The following is a 22780-nucleotide window of genomic DNA, read 5'->3' on the forward strand; positions in this document are numbered from 1 at the left end:
TACTAACTAGTATATCAATTGATGATATGACATAATTTAAGACGTTTTTGGTATTTGAAATTTGTATAATGAGTGGGGTCAATAATAATGTAATAACTAGTGTTGATACACCAGTTAGTTAGTGTACTAATTGGTGCATATAGTACCACCGTTGCACTAATTATCGTTTCCAAAAATGATAGAGATCCCAAAAGTTCTATCAAAATTTCTATCAAATGTTTCACATGGGTGTGGGTCACACCCATATAAGATATTTGGTAGAACTTTTGGGATCTCTAGCATTACTCATCTTTTTTAGTATAGTTACGAGACCAAAACTAATGTCAATGTGAGTTGATACTGAAATAAATAAAGATAAATATACATTTTAGTAGAAAATATATGATAATGTCATTTTTTTTAATCCATATAACTAGCGAATTACTAATAAAAAATGGGCCTAAGTATTGTGTAAATTAAAACATGAGAAAGTCAGTGTAATTATGTCAAAATTGTGGAACTAACTATATTTTTTTTCAATCTTAGGGGAGGTAAGTGTAATTTACCCAACATAAAAAGTAAAATGAATATTTGTTTTAAGCCAAAAACATTCTAACCATTTGGTTGCAATTTATTTAGGTTTCGTTTGGCATTTAGTTAAAAAGTTATATACGTATTTTAATTGTTTTCTTCTAGTGATCTTTTTAAATTTGTATTAAGGCCAAGTTTGGCATACACAAAATAATCCATCTTTTTATCTTTTTTCTATCACATTACCTCTCTACTTTTCTGCACATCTTTTCGTAAATAGACAAAAAATGCACTTATTTAGGTCGTCCCAAACAATCCCTAAATTCTTTTCACTTTTCTAGTTGGTCTAGTGTGGAATAATTAAAAAAAGAAAAGAAAAGAAAGAGATTATGCCATGTTTGGTTTGATTTTCAATATTTTATTTTATTTTTGCTAAAAACAAAAAATTAATTTGTCGAAAGAAAAAAAAATATCTAGCATTTTTATATAATTTTATCTTTTGAGATGCCAAAAATAATTTAAAAAATTTGAAATTATATTTTTAATATTTTTTTATCAAATTAGTTTTTACTTTTTCAAACAAATTTCTTAATTTTTTTTTTGAAACACAAATCAAACATGGACTTAAATTTCTTTTAAAAAGTTTACTAAAGCCAAAAAGAAAACCAACAAAAATCGAATTTGCCTTGGATTTTTTTTTTTACCTTTAAAGAATTTTTTTAAAATTATTTATTTATTTATTACTTTTCTAGTTCATCTAGTCGAGTAGAATTGAAAAGTGTAAATTGTTTTTGAATTTTTTGCATAAAATGTTCAATAAAGAACCCAAAAAAAAAAAAAAAACCAATGAAAAAACACTCCCTATTTAACAATGGAATTTTAAATTTTTTTTTTTTTTAAATCATGATCTACATACTCTTTGACAAAGTTGTCTTTCAATGAATTTTAAATTTCTTTTTTTAAACTTCGTATAAAAGAATTTAAAGAGTAGTTTTTTTTTTTTTGTTTTTTGTTTTTTGTTAAGGAATAAGAGGCCTAACCGGATAGAGGTAATCTTTGGGGTTAGAAAGCTCAATTTTTTAAACTTCTATAAGTTTGTTTGGTTTGAAAATAGGGGAATGACTGGCGGAGGCTGTGAGGAGAAGATATTTGTGTCGGTGAGGTTGAGGCCTTTGAATGAGAAGGAGATTGCAAGGAACGATGTGTGTGATTGGGAATGCATCAATGAAGATACCATCATTTTCAAGAACTGTAATCTTCCACTTCCAGTTCGCTCCATGTACTCAACTGCCTACACTTCTGGTATGCTAATTTACTTTTCTCTTCATTTTTTGTGTGAATTTTTTATGTGTTTGTGTTGTTTTTGTGTGTTTAAATTTAAGACTGTGTTGGGATCTTTGATTTGATTTGATTTGATTTGGGTAGTAATGTGTGGAGTGAGAAGGAAATGATGGTGAAATGTGAATGAATGAAGTATAAATTAATTTTTTTTTTTTTTGACATTTTCATTCTATTTTCTCTTTTCGTCATAATTATCTATCCAAATTAAGATCCAAGACTAGAAGTTTGTGTTAAACTATGTGGGTATTTTTTTTTTTTTTTTTGTGGGAGAGAATTTGAGCCATTGTTTGAGCTAAATCTGCAACATTTTTCCTGATATTGAATTTCACTTGAATTCCATTGACAATTTTCTTTATGTCAAATAATGGGCATAAATTTCAGCTACTGTTTTGGATACGGACAAACAAGCAGTGGGAAGACATTCACGATGACGGGAATTACTGAGTATGCCATAGCAGATATTTATGATTATATAGAGAAGGTAATTAAGAAACTACTGATATTCACTGTTTCTCACTACTTGATGTTCTTGCATTCTATTATAGTACTATGTTCCTTGGCTTTCACCTAAGAAGCACCAACACTTCTAAGAAGATGGCATGTCTATGTCGGACACTGACACTCATTTGACACTTCCCAATGCGTGTTGGACCCGACATGCCTTGGATACTTGAAGGACACACAAATCCACCTCTTAGACACACACGAAACACATTATAAGTTTAAAAGAAAAACAATTTAGTTTTATGCCTATTAGCGAAACTTTAGGAATTAATGTTATGCTTCATTTTCTTAATTATTATTTTTGATAAAATATTCATATATATAATAAATCGCATATACAAACATATAAAACTATATATTTTGCATGTGTCACACAAGTGTTGTCTTGCTTTTTTGAAAATTTTCAGCGTCGGCGTGTATCTGTGTCATGTTGCATGTTTGTGCCTATGCTTCTTAGGCTTCAACTGTTCGTTGTTTACATGTTTGTTTTATTTGCAGCACAATGAAAGAGAATTTCTTTTGAAGTTCTCTGCTATGGAGATTTACAATGAATCTGTCAGGGACCTCCTCAGCACAGATAGTTCTCCACTTAGACTTCTAGATGATCCCAAGGTCAATTACTTTCTTGGTCGACTAAATAATTAGTATTTGATATTTTTCCATTATGCTTAATTCTTAGCTATTTCACAGAGAGGGACAGTTACTGAGAAACTCACAGAGGAACCTCTCAGGGACTGGAATAATGTAATGGAACTCCTCTCCATCTGCGAAGGTAAGGTATTCTCTAGTCATCTGACTTTTACTAGATGATCGTGACTGCATATTCTAAATGTCTTGGTGCATTCATGAAGCTCAAAAGACAAATAGGGGAAACTGCCCTGAATGAAACAAGCTCCAAATCTCATCAAATAATCAGATTGGTAGGAATGTTGTTTTCTTGAATGATTGTTCTAAACATAACTTATTGTTCTTTCCATTGAATTGACGAATGGGTTTTTGCAGACAATTGAAAGTTCTGCTCGGCAATTTTTAGCCAAGGACTACTTAAGCACCCTTACAGCTGCTGTGGTATGGATCGTCAAGTTTTTGTTAGATTAATTTGAATGGTTATTAAGATGTTAATATATGCCATGTTGCGCTATATTAATATTTTTTTTGATACATTCTGTGTAGAATTTTGTTGATCTTGCAGGAAGTGAGCGTGCATCTCAGTCATTATCAGTTGGCACCAGGCTAAAGGAGGGTTGCCACATAAATCGTAGTTTACTGACCCTGGGAACTGTTATCTGCAAGCTAAGGTCAGCTTGTTTTTCAATTTTTTTAATCATTTTGATAATGACACTAACTTGAAGTCATTGCTTGAAAAGTTACTGGTGCTATAGCCTATATATATGAGAACTAAATTATACACAGATTTAGAAAGCTGTGAAGAGCTTTAGAGCTCCAGCGATGAAGTTTTAAGGTGTGGCATTGTTGAACTAGCACAGCTCAGCAAAAACACTCACTTTGACCATAATGCTAAAATAGCATAATTGTACTTCCTGTCCAAAACTTAGCACAAGAAATAACACAACGGTATTTTATTCGACACTTTGACCATATGTCTTTTTTGATAAAAATTACATCCATGCTATTCTATTATAAATTTGTGGGCAATTTGGGCTTAGCCAAGTTCAATTTATTGAGCTCGGGCCAGGCTTGGGAAGACAAAATCAGGTTGGAGGTTGGGTTTGGGCTGGTTTGGGCAACTTTCAACACAATTTGGGTTTGGCCTAAACAACCTCTCAACCTGACTAAACCAGCCCAAGTTGCACCCCTAAACAAAAGCAATATTATCAAAATCTGTAGAAGGCCTGCAAATAATAAAAACCAATAAAGTATCTGCAATCCAGTTCTGAGTTATTTATTTATTTTGTCCTTTTCAAATTTCCCCAGCAAATGCGAAAAAGTTAGTGACACCTTGATGAGCTCAATGGGCTAATGATCAGATTCGGAGCATTTGGACGCGCAAAAACTAATTTGATGAATAATATCAATATGATGGGAAAAATTATGACCAAGTAAGTTCACTGAGTGCATCACAATCTGTGAAGCAAGATTGTTAGTAGAATACCAATGCTCCATAAACTCCAATGTCCTGTCTAATCCACATTTACATCTAGAGGTTGACACTCCAACATTTGGCAACCACTAAGTTAAATGCAATGATGTAATGAAATAATTTCCACATGAATATATTTTAATAGGAATTTCTTTCTACAATTAGTTACAAATGTACTATGTGGTGGAACCTTGAGAATAAACACCCTCATGAGCAGAGTCAATTAAGAATGCCCATCATTTGGACCAACTCAAAATAATCAGATCCTCAGAAGATAGGAGATGTTCCACTAAATTTAAGTTCCATCATTCATGATCGTTTACTATGTTTCAGCACATGGTAAATTATGTACTTTTGTTGTCAATACTAGCACCATCTCCGAGCCAACTACCCTGAAGAAGTATACACAACATATATTAGGAAGGTATGTGGTATATCTTCTATGAAAGGTTTAGCTTCTAAAAAGCCTCCTCCAAATATGATAATGAAAATGTATGGAGAGCGCAAGAATGAGGATGAATTCCATGACAATATTTAGCTATTAAGAAATTTGCCCACAGTCACATATTACATTGACGTTGTCTCCACAACTTGATGCTCAAAGCTAGCACATGGAAGGATTGTGAAAGTCCAAACCTCCCTCTGTAACAATAAGGGGTAAAGAGACGATAATTCAATCCAATGATACTTAGGAGAAATCATTATCTAGTTGTCAAGGATTGCATTCATCTATGTTGCGAAAACTGTGAGTTGCCTTATTGCTTGGCTTGAACAACAAAGAGAACTGAAGCAAAGCTAAACACTCCTTTCACTGAACCATGGACTTTTTGCTCTTTTTTTTTTCCTGTTGATGGTCTTAATAGGAGCAAGTGCCAAATGAATTGTTTTAAAGCAAAAAACCAAGGACTACTTGAATTATCTTCATCAGATTAACTCAAACTTGATTCTGACCATCATCATTTAGCCCATGATTTTCAAATTCGTTGACCGGTAATCACTTATATCAACCAGGTGCTGGTAATGGTTCGTTGTTTATTTTATTAAGACAATGCTGTTGTCAGGATCATACGACTAATCACTTGGTCGTGCTGCTTTACTCTACATTCTCTCAGATTACTATCGTCACTTTTGGCTAGTACACTCCTTTGGGTAATCATGATGATCTTATTACGTCAAAGATTTGTTGTTGTGGTCTTTTTAAATCAACCAAAATGATTAAATTCTCAAGAATTTTGTGCCTTTAATCCTTTTACCTGCCTTTCCTTTTTCTTGTCTGTGTTTTTTTTGGTTTGATTGTATGATGTTTCATCCTGAACATTACCATTTGTTGACTGCAAGTTTTGTTATCAGTTGTGTTGTCCTATCATTGGGTGCAGCAAGGGAAGAAATGAGCATGTTCCTTTCAGAGATTCTAAGCTAACTCGCATATTGCAATCCTCGTTGGGAGGCAATGCTAGAACTGCCATCGTCCGTACCATGAGCCCCGCGAGAAGTCATGTTGAGCAATCAAGAAATACGCTATTGTTTGCAAGTTGTGCGAAAGAAGTAACAACTAACACTCAAGTTAATGTAGTCATATCAGATAAAGCATTAGTAAAGCATCTGCAGAGACAATTAGCTAGGTTGGAGAGTGAACTGAGAAGTCAAGGGCCCACCTTTGTTGCATCACATTATTTGGCATTACTGAGAGAGAAAGGCCTTCAGATTGAAAAGGTAATGATTGGGCTTTCATTATCAAATTGCAATACCTCTTCAATATCGAACAGTTCATAAATTTCTGTGTAATTGTTGCATGAGGAATATAAATTTCAAGACTCTTTAAAACCACAATGTGGTACTTCTGAATCTTAAATTAAAAATTATAGGGAAAATTTCACTTCACCCCCTTGTGGTTTGGCCTATGTGCACATAACCCCTTGTCATTTGGAAATAAGCACATAACCCCCTCTAGTTTGTGGACTAAGAAACCTTTGTACATAAGTAACTTGATTATGCAAACCACAAACATTTTTTTCATTTTTTTGGGAGACAAAATTTACTTTAACCCTCTTTGTTTTACTCCATGTGCAATTTATCCCTCTGACATTTGGAAATGAGTGCATAACCCCTCTATGTCTTGGCATGTGTTTCGCACTTGTTAACTTGGACATAATGTTGATGGTGCACTTCAGTCCACAAACTACAAGGGGATTATGTGATTATTTCCAAATGATAGGGAGTAATCTGCACATAGATTAAACCACATTGGAGGGCAGAGTGAAATTTTCCCTAAATTATGTCACATGATCACATCCACTAGAGTGAGTTAGTTTGGCAAACATAAGTGTAATCTTTGCTGTTAAACCCTTATTTCCGCGTGCATCCTTCGCCATCATTTATAATTAATTCCATTTTTTCTTTTAGGTTGCATGACTTTCATTCCTTTTCACTGTCTGTTTTTCATATTAAGCCTTTTGTATATTTGTTGTTCTGCACGGAACATGCAAAAAGAATTTTCTTGGTCTATTTACTCATTTCTAATCTTTATTCCATGTCTTGCTTCTAATCGTTTGACAATCTCATTTCAATTTTGGTTGGATTTTTAGGACTTTTGTGATCTAAAAGCAGAATAATTTTGTAACTCTTAGATTATTACAAGAGAGGACCAGTTGAAATGTCAACAAAATCCCACCTCAAGAACAATACCAATTTGAAAATATGAGATCTGTTGATGAACCATTTGGTTTAATAACATTGCAAGGATGCGGTTTAGATACTTCATTTGACTTTTACTTCACTGTAAGGGATATCTTTAACAACTTAACCTAACAGAAAATGGTAATTAATTTGGTGGACCATCGTTGACCGGGTCAAGATTCTATACAACGAATTCTGGACTTCTTGTAGTAATCCAATGGCCTATGTTTAAAGTTAAACAAAACTATGTCATTTTAGGATCTATGGTTTTAATGTCATTTTACTTCAGTTTTAACTCAATTGTTAAATTATGTACTTTGCTAATGTGTCTTGATTTGATAAAAAAAACACAAGATCATTGCAGAAGGAAGAAGTAGGCTTAAAAAGTATGAAGAACCATGGCATCACATATGGAAATCCTTCTAATGTCTGCTTATTTGACTTTTTGATAGCTGTAGGCTTAAAAAGTTCAATTTCAAATGACATTCTTGGGGAAAGTTAAGAGTGCACCTTGAGCTACTAACATTTGAAGTATGATTCACGAGTACATGTCTGGCTCTCAAAGCTTGAAGTTAACTAAAAGTAGAATCTGCAAAGCAAGCCTGATGACCAGCCCATCATATTCACCATGGTTTGAGAAGGTGGAAAATAATGATAATGAGCACACACCACCAACTAGGTTCTAGAAAGAATTCACTGGAAGACCAGAGGATATTTGAAGAAGGGTTTATGAATTGAACTATGGTGCCAACATTGAAAGGCTATCAAGAAAAGGTTCTCAATCTTCTATCAGGAGTGTTGCTGCTATTGATCTTGAAGCGCACGGAGGCAGAACTTCAACTGATGATAATATTACTAGTGTTAATACATGCATTATATGAATGGCGGAAAAGGCTGAGTTTCAGCAAGAGAAGCAAGTTGCTGATAATCCAGTGAGTTTTATTTCTATTCCCGGCTTTTATTTTAAATATTTCTGTGAAAAACTATGGCTCAACAGAGTTTATGCTGATGCCAAAGCAGGAATTTGTTAACAAGTGCTAGAGAAACTTTTATGTGTTCTTTTCATTTATCAGTTATATATGACATCATTATTAATTAAGCATAGTGAGAACAGTCGACACCTATTATGCTATGGGGATTCATAATAAATGCACTTTATGATTTACGACTGTCATTTAGCTAAGCCCGAGTGGCTGAGATTCATGGCTTTGTTCTTCTTCTTGTATCAACAACTTGAGTAATAGACAAAATGAAAATGCCAACATTGCAAAGTGTAGGGCATGGACACAATGGTACATGGAAAGGTAATTTTGAATATTTTCATATAAAAAGTGTACTCTTTTTATTGGTTTGCGCATACAAGGCTCATCAAAAAGTTCATAGCCCACAGTCCAGCCCGAGCTGGTCCTTGGCCTAGTCCTGAAATATGAGCTGGGCTTGGACAAAAGGGTAAGGCCCATGGATTGGCCCATAAGTCCAGCCCGATGGACTACCTAAAACCTAGACCATAGGCCTAACCCAAAGGCCCATGCACAAGGTAACATTTTGACAATTGCCATACGTGGCATACCCTGGTTAAAATTGACAATTGCCATTTAGGACCCAACTTTGTAACAATCACACTCATTTACACTTCCAAACACACTCATGACTCTCTCTATGGGTGTGTTTGAAAGTGTAAATGGGTGTGTTCCTATCTTTTCCCCCTTTAGGACCTGCATATATATGGGTGTGTATATATATACTAGCAGCGGATGCAAATGCAATGTGTTTACAATTTTATATTTAAATTTTTGGATAGTTCGAAGAGTCTTTCGAATTGGCCCTCAGAATTCAAGAGTCTCCAAAAGGAAATTATTGAACTTTGGGATGTTTGTAGTGTGTCATTGGTCCATAGAACCTACTTCTTCATGCTATTTAAAGGCGACCGAACCGACTCCATTTATAAGGAAGTGGAGCTCAAGAGGCTATCCTTCCTCAAGGATATGTTTTCTCGAGGTAGCAGGAGGGTCAGACTCTCTTGCCTGCTTCGAGATAAAAATTATATTCATCTAGTAGTGTACGAGCATGAAAATAATCTTATCGTATAATCCTGTTGATCGAGTTTGCACTTCTCTAAACGTCATCACTTTGCTACCTAAAAATACAAACGTGAGCTAGCCGACGGGTGTGTGTCGGATACCTCTCCGATGCCTAAGTCAGCAAATTGACAATAGACAAAAAGCTCTGTGTTTTTGAGAGCAGAAATTATGATACCTGTACATAGGTCCTGCTATGAGCTTTTATAGATTCTGCTTGGCATAATCCTAGTTGGATTCCAACTCTCCTTATAAGAGTCCTCCTAGGAATCACACTCCCAGTGAAGAGTGTCTATCCTGATAACACTCTACTCATTACAAGTCAAGTGAGATGGTTTGCACAATCCTAGTAGGATTCTAACTCTCCTTAGCAGATTCTTCCTAGGAGTCTCATGCCCAAGAATAATGCTTATCCTTAAAACACCCTCATCACTGCAAGCTAAGTGAGATGGCCACTCCTTTATGCTCGGATATACATTCCTGACCGAGCTGCCTTATCTCGGTCCCCTGTCATTCGGGCCATATGACCGGAAGTCGATTTATCGAATTGCACCCTGCCGAGCTACACATAGCTCGGCTCTCTCCATTGACAACATCTCGGTCCGATAATGGACTACCTTCAGATAGCTAGGCCCAGTCCCTAGCAACCAATCTCTAACCGACTTAGTGTCTTCTTAGCCCAAGACCGAGCTACATCAACTCTTATCTTGGCCCATTGCGCAGCCTAACTTCCAAAGAAGACTTTTCCTAGCTTGGTCAATTTGTTCAGAAATTGCCCTCTCAATTGTCCCTTAATTCCATCTGTGTAGCATACTTGAGATTATTTTCCTCCAGCCGAGTTAAGAACGCCCAACTCTGCTGAGCTATAAAACTTGTTCGGTTTCAATAAGTATTGTTAGTTGCTCAGCACGTCCATCCACTAATCTAGCATGTGGCGTGCCCCTATTAGCCCCGTTCTCCAATTACAGCCGTCATGCCAAAAATTTGAATAGTTTCGCCTTTTTGTCTTCAACGTATATATCCTTTTGTAATCTTCCAATTAATGAAAATTTTCGATCTCTTGGCGCGGTTACTGTGTTTCTTTTTCAATGTTTTGCATTATTCTGACTGCATGTCTAGCCAAACTAATTAGTTTGGCCGAGATACACATCTTGGCTGAAGAATCCAAAAAACTTGTTGGTCAAACTTGCCAACCTGCTTTGGCCGAGGTAACTGTCATCCCAGCCAAAGAGTGCAAAATTTTTGTGTTGGTCAAACTTGCCAACCGCCTTTAGCCTAGATCCTGATCTCGGCTGAAGGGTGAAAAAAGTTTTGTTAGTCAAACTTGCCAACCGCCTTTGCCCCCAGTTGGGCAAGAAGTCTAAAAATTTTTTGTTGGCCAAACCTGCCAACTGCCTTTAGCCTAGATCCTAATCTCTGCTGAAGAGTGCAAAAAAGTTTTGTTGGTCAAACTTGCCAACCGCCTTTGACCTCCAGTTAGGCAAGAAGTCTAAAAATTTTTTGTTGGTCAAACCTGCCAATCGCCTTTAGCCTAGATCCTGATCTCGGCTGAAGGGTGTAAAAAAGTTTTGTTGGTCAAATTTGCCAACCGCCTTTGCCCCCCCAGTTGGGCAAGGAGTCTAAAAATTTTTTGTTGGTCAAACCTACCAACCGCCTTTAGCCTAAATTCTGATCTCCGCTGAAGGGTGTAAAAAAGTTTTGTTGGTCAAACCTGCCAACCGCCTTTGCCCCCCCAGTTGGGTAAGTAGTCTAAAATTTTTTTGTTGGTCAAACCTGCCAACCGCCTTTAGCCTAAATTCTGCTATTGGCTGAAGGGTGTAAAAAAAATTTGTTGGTCAAACCTGCCAACTTCCTTTGCCCCCCAGTTGGGTAAGGAGTCTAATTTTTTTTTAAAAAGAGTTGGTCAAACCTACCAACCCCCTTTGCCCCCTGTTGGGCACTGATTTGTTAGAAAGAATTGGTCAAACTTGCCAATCCACTTTGCTCCCAGTTGGGCAAAGATTTTGGCGCAGTTGGTCCTTCTTGTCGACCGTGTTAACTTTTGCTGAGGGTGTTTTGTCCAACATCGCTATTTGTATCGGATTCTGCCTTGGTGCGCATCCCATCTTCCTCTACCAAGATGTGTTGGTATACTCTCTCCATTAGGGCTTCCATAGTAAGAGGCAGTATCATTGTCATTGAATCCCTTAATTTATTGTCAGCCGGCAAATTTTGTTTGTACTATGCGATAGCTAGGTTTGTGGGGCAATCTCCAATCTAATTAAAAGTCTCCCAATACTAATTATTGTAGGACCTCAATGTTTCCTTCTCGCCCATGTCTATGGAGAGAAACTGGTCAATCTTCACTGGCATCTTGGTGTTTGTTCTGAATCTGGTCAAAAATGTCTCTGCTAGTTGCGCTCATGAAGCTATGCTACCTTCTGGCAACCTTTCAAATCATGTTAAACCCAGGTCGCCAAGGCTAGAAGGAAACAGGATACACATTAGAGCCTCATTTCGCCGATACACGGCCATAACTTGGCGAAAGTGGCGAAAGTGTATGTAGGGGTCTGACTTCCCCTCATAAGTAGTGAATTTGGGTTGGTGGAAGCCTAAGGGTGAATCGCCGGAACGAACGGCGAGCTCTGTAACCTTGCTAACGCTTTGTCTGTCGGTTCGTAGGCAAAATGTGGTATCGACATTCCAACCTTGACACTCCCATGTCTCCTAGAAGCCAATTGTTATAGCGCAGAGACTCTGCGGGGGTTGCGAGCTTAAGTGTCTTCTTTCCTTCGAGCCCTTTCCTCTAGCACTGTACGCAGGTCCGCCGACCTGGGCAACTCCTTGCGCCTAGATGTCGTTTGGTGCGAGTGCAAAGGCCGATAAATGCTTCCCTCCGTACATGACCTTTCAGTCCTCGTTCTTTCAGACCTAGAGTAACGAGTCTTAAAGGTTGTTGACTGTGTGTTGCCTATCTTGAGGCTTTTGCTTTCTGTATGAGACGGTGTGACTTGCCTGTCACGATCTTCTGAGTGGCGAGAGTGCGCTCTGTCTTTGCCCACCTCTTCTTCTGCCACCCCTTTACCCTTTATTTGGCGCTTCATAGTCTCCATGTTAGCCGTCATTCTTCTTATTACTTCGTCTTGCTCCCTTATGCGATCTTCCAGAACCTGGGGATCCATCATCTGCCTCTATCTATCAGGGCTTTGAGAGCCGCGTGGACTTGAGCCCCGTCTTTCTCGCGCGTCTCTCTATGGGTTTCGTCGCTGGGGATCCAATTCTGCCATGGGCGGAACATAAGGCAAGCCCTCGTACCTCCCTCCTCCTTCTAGGGTGTGCCCATCAATAGCAGAATGTGGCAAGTCTTCGTTATGCGCCATTGACATTGATTGAAGGAACATTTAAATCAAAAGGTTTGTTCTCTGTTGTATTCCCACAGACGGCGCCAATTATACGAGCACGAAAATAATCTTTTCATATAATCCTGTTGATCAAGTTTGCACTCCTCCAAACGTCGTCACTTTGCTACCTAAAAACACAAACGTGAGCTAGTCGGCGGGTGTGCGCCGGATATCTCTCCGATGCCTAAGTCAGCAAATAGACAATAGACAAAAAGCTCTATGTTTTTTAGAGCAAAAATTATGATACCTGTACATAGGTCCTGCTATGAGCTTTTATAGATTCTGCTTGGCACAATCCTAGTAGGATTCCAACTCCCCTTATAAGAGTCCTCCTAGGAATCACACTCCCAATGAAGAGTGTCTATCCCGATAACACTCTACTCACTACCAACCAAGTGAGATGGTTTGCACAATCTTAGTAGGACTCTGCATAGAGTCCTACTAGGAGTCTCATGCCCAAGGATAATGTTTATCCTTAAAACACCCTCATCACTACAAGCCAACCGAGATGGCCACTCCCATATGCTCGGATATACATTCCTGATCGAGTTGCCTTATCTCGGTCCCCTGTCGTTCGGGCCGTGTGATCGAAAGCCGATTTACCGAATTGCACCCTGCCAAGCTACACATAGCTCGGCCCTCTCCATTGACAGCATCTCGGTTCGATAAAAGATTACCTTCAGATAGCTAGGTCCAGACCGTAGCAACCCATCTCTGGCCGACCTAGTGTCTTCTTAACCCAAGACCGAGCTACATCAGCTCTTATCTCGGCCCATTGCGTGGCCTAACTTCCAAATAAGACTTTTCCTAGTTCGGCCCAATTTGTTCACAAATTACCCTCTCAAGTAGGTTGTGGGACCCAAAAAAAAAAACAATGATCTGCTACTAATGTGGGATTCATTTTCTTGCAACTCTCCTTTTGTCATTGTTTGGCCAAACAAAAGAAAAAAGGAAATAGAAGGTTAATTATTCAATAGACCTAGACCACCGTGTGGCATTATTTACGTGGTGCTCCAAACCAATCATATAGCAAAAAAAATTATAGGCAAGGCATGCTGACTTACCTTTGTTAAGTAGTTAGGAGACAAAGAATGACCTACTTAAATGTGTGTTGGCAATGTCATATAATACTTTGGGAGTATCTAATAAGTTTCCAAAGAAAAGAGCCCCAATCTTGTATTTGTTGCCAGCATCAAATTGCTTCTTCACCATGTGGGCATTGCCGAATGTCCCCCATTTTTCCTGTGAACATACATTGTTTCATTTCAGTATTGTGATGTGATTTTCTGCAAGGGATAGGAGACTGATACATGGAGGTGTGAGTGGGTTTGTGTCCGATGCAAGTGAAAGTTGTGGCATGAGATATAGCTCTCACTTGCAGCCATTTACAGTTGTCTTTACTTCTCTTCTATTTGTCTTTAGTTATACTGTTATGTTCAACTAGTTAATGCAACATGGAGATCTCCCATTTAGTTTGATAGGGCAAACATGTAGGGCCCATGTTGGAGTTAAATAATTTCAAATATTTTTTTGATATCCCTTTCGCTGGTGGTTGGTTTGGCAAAGGGATTGGGACATGATATTTTTAAGAATTTGTTTGAAAAGTGTTTTTTTAATGAAATAGTTATTATTTTTATTATCACACTTTAGTCTTTTTATATAGATGTATTATTTTTTAAATAATTTTACATCACTGACTCATAATGAAGTGGGTTCCACTACTTTCATTGTAAATCCGTAGTATAAAATAATGTGAAAAAAAGGTGTATTTATAATTTAATTTTGTAATATTCATTAAATTTATACTGATTATCAAACATAATATTAATAATAAAGGTTTTTGTTGCTCTTACAACACAACAAAAAGAGTTTCAAATTTTTTTTCACCAATTATAAAATCTTTTTTAACACTTTTGACTTATTTATAAAACATTTTTCACCAACCCATAATCAGAATAATTGTTAGCATTTGCCCAACAACAAGAATAGTTAAATCTAAAAGCAAGTGGATTAGTAGTAGTTAACTACTTCTATTCAACGGCCATCCCTCTTTGAAAATTATTTAATTACTACTCAGCACAACAACCTGATTTTGAAAACCCTCTTTGTGTGTTTTCAAAATTTTGGACCATCTTTAAAGACTTTTCTTATTAGTTTGAAAAACCAAACATAGCCCCCACTAATCTGACTCCAAGTCAGCTTTGTGGAGTTCTACATATTCACTCCACACCAACCTTATATAAGAAAAATGTTATGAATATCAAATAATTTATTAAATTTTTTATCAAATTTCTCATACATAAATGGGTCCCACATCCATGTAAGAGATTTGGTAAAAAACGTGGTAGATTATTTAGAGTCCCTAGCATTACTCACCTTATATATTATTATTGTGTCATTAGTATTTATGATTAGACAAATTGACATCCAAACATGTCACGGAAATTATAAATATTACATGAAAATATTGTGAAATACTTAAAATAATTTTATTCTTTTTTTTTTTTTTTTTTGGGGCCTCATTAGCAATCATAGGGGGTGTTTGGGAACCCACTTTTGAGGCTAAAATAGCCTCAAACACTAAAAAAGTCAAATAATCTTAAATATCCTAAACCAATGATATTTTTTAAAAAAAAAAAAAAAAAAGTAGCATGGCATGGGGCAGCCTACATTGTCACGCTGACAATGTAGGCACATGGTAGGTTCAGCCTAGTCCCACAGTGTATGCACATATAGTAAATCACAATTTTGCTCCCTTAGGCAAATTTTGGAAAAAGTGAGGTTAGGGACAAATTTATCATTTCAGTCTCAAATATCATTTCAAACACATTTTTCAATACAACAACTCAAATAAAAATCTATCCTATCTTTTCAAATACAAAAACTAAAATAACTTACTAAAATAGTCAAAAAGCATAAAAAAAAATAGCCACTTTCCAAACACCTACATAGTTGCTTACCCTAGGAGTATTATGACTGCTATCATGAATAGAAGAAAATAAAGTTATTTCAGACATTTTGTAATATTTGAAATATCATGTATAAGTCATATAAATTCTTGACAAAAAATTTATATTATTTAATTTTGGAATAAAGTAAGTGACAGCTCAAAAGATAAAATGTAATTTGCCTTATCTTCATGCCAATCTTATTTGGTAATTGCTCCAAACTTCCACAATTTTGTGTAGGATCAAATTTCAAACATTGTACTAGTCATTCATGCTCTAGTTTTAATAGAAGTCATGAGCCATTTAATAAGTGAGTTCGGTGAGCAATTATTCACTATTACATATGATAGTAACATAGTCATGCCATAAATAAATTCGAAGTTGTTAATTTGTGTGAGATTTACATGAAATTCATATAAATAAACGATTAAGATTTATTTATGATAGGATAAAATACATTTTTCATTCTTATAATTTAATTTAAATTTCACTTTGGCCCTATTATTTTAATTTGAATAATTTAGTTCTTATACTTTAAGTCCAATTTCAGGTGGTCCTTTGATCAAAAATTTTGTTAATTTTTTGTACATGCACACCATAGAAGATAGTGCTCTAAAATCATTAATTTTAACCTCCAATATTAAACAAAAAAAAATCAAAGTGAAACCGAAGTTTAAATGTAGGGACTAAAATAGAATTTGAATCAAATTATAGAAATTAAAAATGTACTTTAGAGGCACACACGATAGATTTACCACAAAGTGGCATAACACACCACAAACATTTGTAACTTCCACCACAAACATTTGTAACTTCCACCACAAAACTTTCTTATTGTGAGGCATTTTTTCTGCAACATATGTAAAGGTTACAAGTGTTTTTTTTTTTATATTTATTTATTCATATATGATATTATAATGAAACTCAATGAATTACAATCACAATAATATATATCAAACACAACACAATCAATACAAAGAAACATGCAAAGTGGGACAGAGAGCAAGACCCACCTGTAGGTGAGGAGATTCAAATCACTGACCTCCTAGTGAGTTCAACATCACAACCAAACCTAACAATATTAGATGCATATATATATAATGCGACAATATCAAACTAGCAAAGATACTAGAAACCCCAAAAATATATGGTGGAATCTAAAATGTGAGAAATTAGAGATTAAATGTTTGAAGAAGCAGTATGATATTTCGAAGTGACACTAATAATATGTGGAGTACAATTGACGAAATGCATTAAAATAGATCAAACCAATTATGCATTCCAGAGATTGGATTCACAGCATTACATTGTAGTATTCCCAGTTAAATTAGACAACCCCACACAGAAATAGCTTCTCATAACCAAGTAAAGGACATACATCTAATGCTTTGATTGCTAAAAGACTTGGACCTAACTATAAAAAATAAATTTATAGATATTGAAACTTTCAATCTCAAATCTTCTGTCATTTGGAAACCAAGAAAAGACAATATCCAGCAATGGAGATCATTTCAATTCTCAATATAAGAAACAACAAAACACAAATTTTTTTATTTCATTTTTGTTTCTTCTCCTTTTATCAGTGATCAACCCCACAATAAATGAGGTGTGAGGATACATTGGAAAAACTAAGAATAGCTATTGGAGCTCTCTTATGCATACATCATTAAACACTTCTATAAATACTGATGTCAATAAAACTAACAACTTAAGCATAAGAATGGAACTTATAGTCCAGATTATTTGTTTGTGCTGCTACAAGTAAAATTTGGACGGAAACAACCAGTAGACAGACATGAATTCTTGAACCCATTATTCAAGCAAGAAACACGTAGATTCTTGAATTCACTGAATGACAATGAAACACTTCGAAACCACCTAATTCTTTCCTTCAGTTCCAGTTGTATAACTCTTCAAGATAAGAAAGTTTCTTCATGACTGTAGTCAACATATGCATAGCTGCAATTAGAAACAATATGAAGCACATGGACATAAAAATTATTTGTTCAAGTAATTACAATACCGCAACTCCACACCATGATCTAATTTCCTTCACAATAAAACAAAAAGAAAAAGAAATCCATTGTTGCACCAGAGTCAATATGAAATAATTGTAAATATGAGGGGTATGTAAGAGGAAACCTGCTAGTCTTGTAGATTCCTGAAGAAGAAGAAAGATTCAAGGCATTTACAAAATTAAAGGCCCATGGACAAGTTTTATTTTTGAGTTAGATTTGTTAGGTTTTTATTCTTGGCAATCCCGGTTGACAAAACTCCTTTCAGTTGTACTTGCTTTCGCACTTTTTATTTCAATGAGGCTACGAGTTTTTAGATGCGAATCCAACCCGAATTATGCCTTGCAAAGAAGTTTAATACTTTCAAGATTGCCACTTCGCTGATTATGACGGGGATCGAGCTGTCCGCCCTTGCTCGCTCGAGCGAAGGCTGCGTCCGTATAAAAACCTGAAAGAGATGATTTCACGCTCGAGCGCAGGTTGTTTGGCTCGAGCGAAGCCACTTATGGAAAACACGCATTTTTGGTTCCTCACTCGAGCGAGAGAGTCTTCGCTCGAGCAAGCATCGCGATTCAAATTTCTATAAGTATGTGTTTCTGTCAGATTTTAGGATTACTGCTCCAGATCTTCTTCTTGGATATTAAGGTTTATATCTGGGGATATTTTCCTAGTTTTCTTTGATGTTTAATTGAGTATTCAACTCATGGTTTAAAGAGTATACATCAAAGGATTATTTGTTTGTTCTACACAAAAGAGAGAGTTGTTCTTCGGTGGGTTCTGAAGAATTCGAGCCTAAAGCTTTGGTGGATTCTGGAGTGGCTCATCGTCGAGACAATTCCGAGGTGAAGACGTCACTACAAGAAAAAACACTTTTGGCGACCACCTATTTTTTTTGGTCGGAAATAGTCCACTTTCTGCGACTAAAATTTAACTTTTGGCGACCACAATTTTTTAGTCGTGGAAAATCACCTTTTGGCGACCAAAAAAAAAAGTTGATCGCGGAAAATATACTATTGGTGACCAAAGGCTTTTTTGGTCGCGGAAGATCACCTTTTGGCGACCAAAAAAAAAGTTGGTCACGGAAAGTATACCCTTTGGCGACCAAAAAAAAAAGTTGGTCGCGGAAAGTATACTATTGGCGACCAAAAAAAAAAGTTGGTCGCGGAAAGTATGTTATTGGCGACCAAAGGCTTTTTTGGTCGCGGAAGATCACCTTTTGGCGACCAAAAAAAAAAGTTGGTTGCGAAAAGTCTACTATTGGCGACCAGAGGTTTTTTTTGTCGTGGAAGATTACCCTTTGGCGACCAAAAAAAAAGGTTGGTCGCGGAAAGTTATGGCGGAATAAATTTGAAAAAAAAATGATACTACAGTAATTACATGCTATTTTTCTATTTAGGCATTAAAAGTTTTATAAAATAATATATAACCCAATTTTTATGGGTTATATATTTTTTTTGTCAAATATGAACAAGAAGTATGTTATTGGCAGAGTGGCAGAGTGGATTGGGTGCATGGTGACTCCTTGGTCAGGAGTTCAAGTCCCAGGGAGCACAAAAGAATTTTTTTTTTTGGGTCAAGGCGCTGACTTTTGGCGACCAACTTATCTTTGGTCGCTAAAAGTTTACTTTTGGCTAATATGAATTGGACTTTTCGCGACCAAAAAAGTTGGTCGCGAATGGTCACTTTTAGCGACCAAAGACTTTTTTGGTCGCAGAAAACTATCTGTGACGAGGCTTTAGCGACCAACTCGCGACCAACATATTTTGGTCGCAAAAAGGTTTTAGCGACCAAATATGGTACTTTTCGCGACCAAACATGTTCGTCATGGAAAGTGTTTTTTCTAGTAGTGTGTGGTTTGAAGAGGCACATAGGGGTTGGTTCAATTCGGGTGTGGATTCCCTAGGTAATTGAGAGTATATTTGTGTAATTCCTTTATGTCTTTTTAGTGGATTGTTTTATGGCTTTTGCCGTAATTTTTTATCACAATTGGAGGTGTCCAATTGTGATTTTTTCACCTAAAATTGTTGTGTCGATTTGTCTTGATTGTTTGATTGGGATTGTTATATACTGCTTAAAATTGATACATAATCACAAATCAACATCTAGGAGATTTCTTGATTTTTCAATTGGTATCAGAACAGGTTGCTCTATTTTTTTGTTTTACAAATCTATTAGAGCGAGATCTTGTTTGATTTGTGATAATTGATACAATTCGTGAGGGAAATTCTATGGTTCGACCACCCCTACTTAATAGATCCAACTATTCTTTTTGAAAAGCTCGGATGAGATCGTTTTTAAAATCTATTGATGAAAAAGTTTGGCAATCTATCTTATATGGGTGGACTGAACCAACGATTACCGTTGATGGAGTAACTTTTCCCAAACCAATTGATAATTGGGACACAATTGATTACAAAAATAGTAGCTAGGATAGTAAAGTTATCAATTCTCTTTTTTGTGCTGTCACACCTGAAGAGTTTAGTCGTATTTGCAATTGTGAAGTCGCAAAAAAGGCTTGGGATATCTTACAAACTATTCACGAGGGCACTCCTTCTGTTAAACACTCAAAACTTCAAAGGCTCACATCTAGTTTCGAAAAACTTTCAATGAAAGATGGTGAGACCTTTGATGAATTTTATGCCAAGTTGAGTGACATTGTTAATTATAGCTTCAATTTAGGTGAGAAAATACCAGAATCCAAAGTTGTGGGAAAAATTTTGAGATCCTTACCCGATCGGTTTCAACCAAAAGTTACGGCTATTGAGGAGGCTCAAGATGTTGACAACCTCAAGCTGGATCACTTGGTTGGAAATCTCCAAACTTACGAGGCACATAGGAATTTCAAAAAAAACAAAAAAATGCTATTGCTTTTAGTAGTGCTCATAGAGTTGGAGAGAATTCTGATGAGGATTGTGAGATAGATTCTAAGATTACGGCTACTTTTGTTAAACAATTTAAAAAATCTTTTTTGAAAAAGAATCCTAATCTTTTGGAATCTACTGATACTCATAAATCTAAAGGCAAAGATAAACTCAAAATTAATTCTATAGCCAAGAAGGAGAAAGGAAAGATACAAGGGAACTCTAAAAGAGTCCAATGCTATGAATGCCAAAGATTTGGCCACTTTGCTTCAGAATGCCCCACTCGTTTGAGGAAGAAGAAAGCCCTCGCTATCACTTGGGATGATGAATCAGAATTTAATGAAGATGAAAGTGACAATGAAGATCAAGGTGAAGAGGGACATAAACAATTCCTTCCTTTCATGGCGGCTTCCGAAACTGAAGGACGAACAGAGTATCCGAAGAGGTCGGTTGAGAATGCCACTGATGATGAATCCTCAAAGAGTGATGATGAAGAGCTTGAGCAAGCTTATGAAAAGTTGTATAAGGAGTCTCTTAACTTATCCAAATTGAATGACAAGCTCACTACGAAATTCAAAGCATGTGAAAGTGAGAATGTCAAATTAAAGAAAGAGATTTCTGAGGCTAGGAATGGTGCCCTTAAGATTTCTAATGATCGACAAGCTCTTTGTACAGAACTCTTGACTTGTGAGAAAGAGAGGAATGAGCTACAACAAATCTATGCAACATATGAAGAAAAGATTGAAACTCTCGAGATGTCTCAAGTTGCTTTGGAAGAACTAATGATCAAGAAAGAGGAAGAACTCAAGTGTGCTATGGCTACCATTGGTCTTTGGAATAGAGGATCAAAGACTTTGGACAATATCATTGGGTCTTAACAAATTGTTCTGACAAGAGCGGCATTGGCCTTGGTGGTAAGAAAGAGCAAAAACAGAGTGCTTCCACATCTCATGATACAAGAACTCAAGGAAATGGAGAACAAAAAATTCAACATAAGGATGGACTTCTCAAACTTCCTAGAGTTGGTAAGGTAAAACAAAAGAAGGTACACCCTGTTTTTATTTGTCATCATTGTGGTATGCATGGTCATATTCGCCCTTATTGTTATAAGTTACATGGGAGAGTGTATTTGCCTAGACCTAAAAATAGGAAGTTGGAAACCAAGTCGAGACGGGTTCCCATTGCAGGGGAAAGGAACCACAACGTCAAGACACCACCCAAAAACCGCAATTCTCACAACTTTGTTCATACTAAAGCGGTTTGGGTGAGAAAACTTGACTTGTGTTAATTTGTTTTTTCGATTTTGTTTTTAGGTTTCTGTGTGTTTTTTTTTTCTTTTTGAGTCATTTAATGTGTGCATGTTCGTTTTCTGTCTTGCGTTGTTTAGAAAAGAAAAAAATAAAAATAAAAAATCCCAAAAAGATTTTCTTAGTATGGTTTGCCAGCTTGAAATTTTTGAGTGGTCCTTGTTACATATTGGAATTGATGAGAATTTCTATTACATGTTAATATGTGTGTGCTTTCTGTGGTCATTACTCATTTTGGAGTGTGTGTTCTTTGATTAGTATGTCTCATTCTGTACACCCTCTTGTATAAGCAAATATTGGAGTCTTCCGCCTTAGTGATCTTTTTTCTCTATGGACTTCTGGCATGGTATCTTTTGTTTTTCTAGAGGAATTGACTGATACTAGCATATCTTGAGTGATGTTGAGTCTCTTAAACCACCTTCCATCTTTTTGCATCTCCACGGCTTTCCTTTCTGTTCTTTGTAGTCCAGGCATGAGGAAAAGGCTACCTCAGAGTTACCAACCAGGCCATCCTTATTATATCCATGCTTCTTTAGTTCGGTTTCCATACTCTTGAGCGTGTCAGCCGCCAATGAGTGTGGAAAAGAAAGAAAAAAAGGTGCAAAAAAATGAAAAAAAAAAAGATATGCAAGAGAAAGAAAAGAAAAAGATGTGAAAAAAAAAGGAAAAAATAAAGGATTCATTGATTGAGGGGGAACCTCCGCCTTTACTCACCAAATACCCCTTGATTCCTAGTGGTTTGACTTTCCTTAGTTGTGCTTAGATTCTCTTGTCGGAGGTCCAGCTTTCATATCACTACTAGGATTTGAATCTAGTGTTTGTCGAACTCTAAGAGTCACACACACACACTTTTATCATGGGATCTATGCTTGTCACATATTGCATCACTTTCTTTTATGAGGAATATTTTATAGGCTGTGCACATTGTGTTTTCAAGTAATTGTACTTCTTGGATAATCTTGTGTGTTTTTAGGTACAACTCTGAAATTCTTTACTTGCTTCACCATATTATTTTAGTCGGTTTCTTCTTGTTCACTATTTTCAGTGTTTGTGGTTGCT

General features: G+C 36.3%; 1 protein-coding gene across 1 annotated transcript; it reads left to right on the forward strand.

Moving 5' to 3' along the window:
* The first annotated feature begins 1788 nt into the window (after positions 1 to 1788).
* LOC145788894 (kinesin-like protein KIN-7G) lies at positions 1789 to 8297 on the forward strand. The gene is made up of 9 exons (XM_082924840.1): positions 1789 to 1812; positions 2233 to 2332; positions 2854 to 2967; positions 3046 to 3132; positions 3207 to 3275; positions 3358 to 3423; positions 3529 to 3653; positions 5833 to 6169; positions 7585 to 8297. Exons 2-9 carry the CDS (start codon positions 2279 to 2281, stop codon positions 7588 to 7590), a joined length of 858 nt encoding a protein of 285 aa, XP_082780966.1. The 5' UTR covers positions 1789 to 1812; positions 2233 to 2278; the 3' UTR covers positions 7591 to 8297.
* Positions 8298 to 22780: the final 14483 nt, after the last annotated feature.

Source organism: Camellia sinensis, chromosome 4 (assembly GCF_055761805.1).
Source record: "Camellia sinensis isolate YWXY chromosome 4, ASM5576180v1, whole genome shotgun sequence".
Lineage (NCBI taxonomy): Eukaryota > Viridiplantae > Streptophyta > Magnoliopsida > Ericales > Theaceae > Camellia > Camellia sinensis.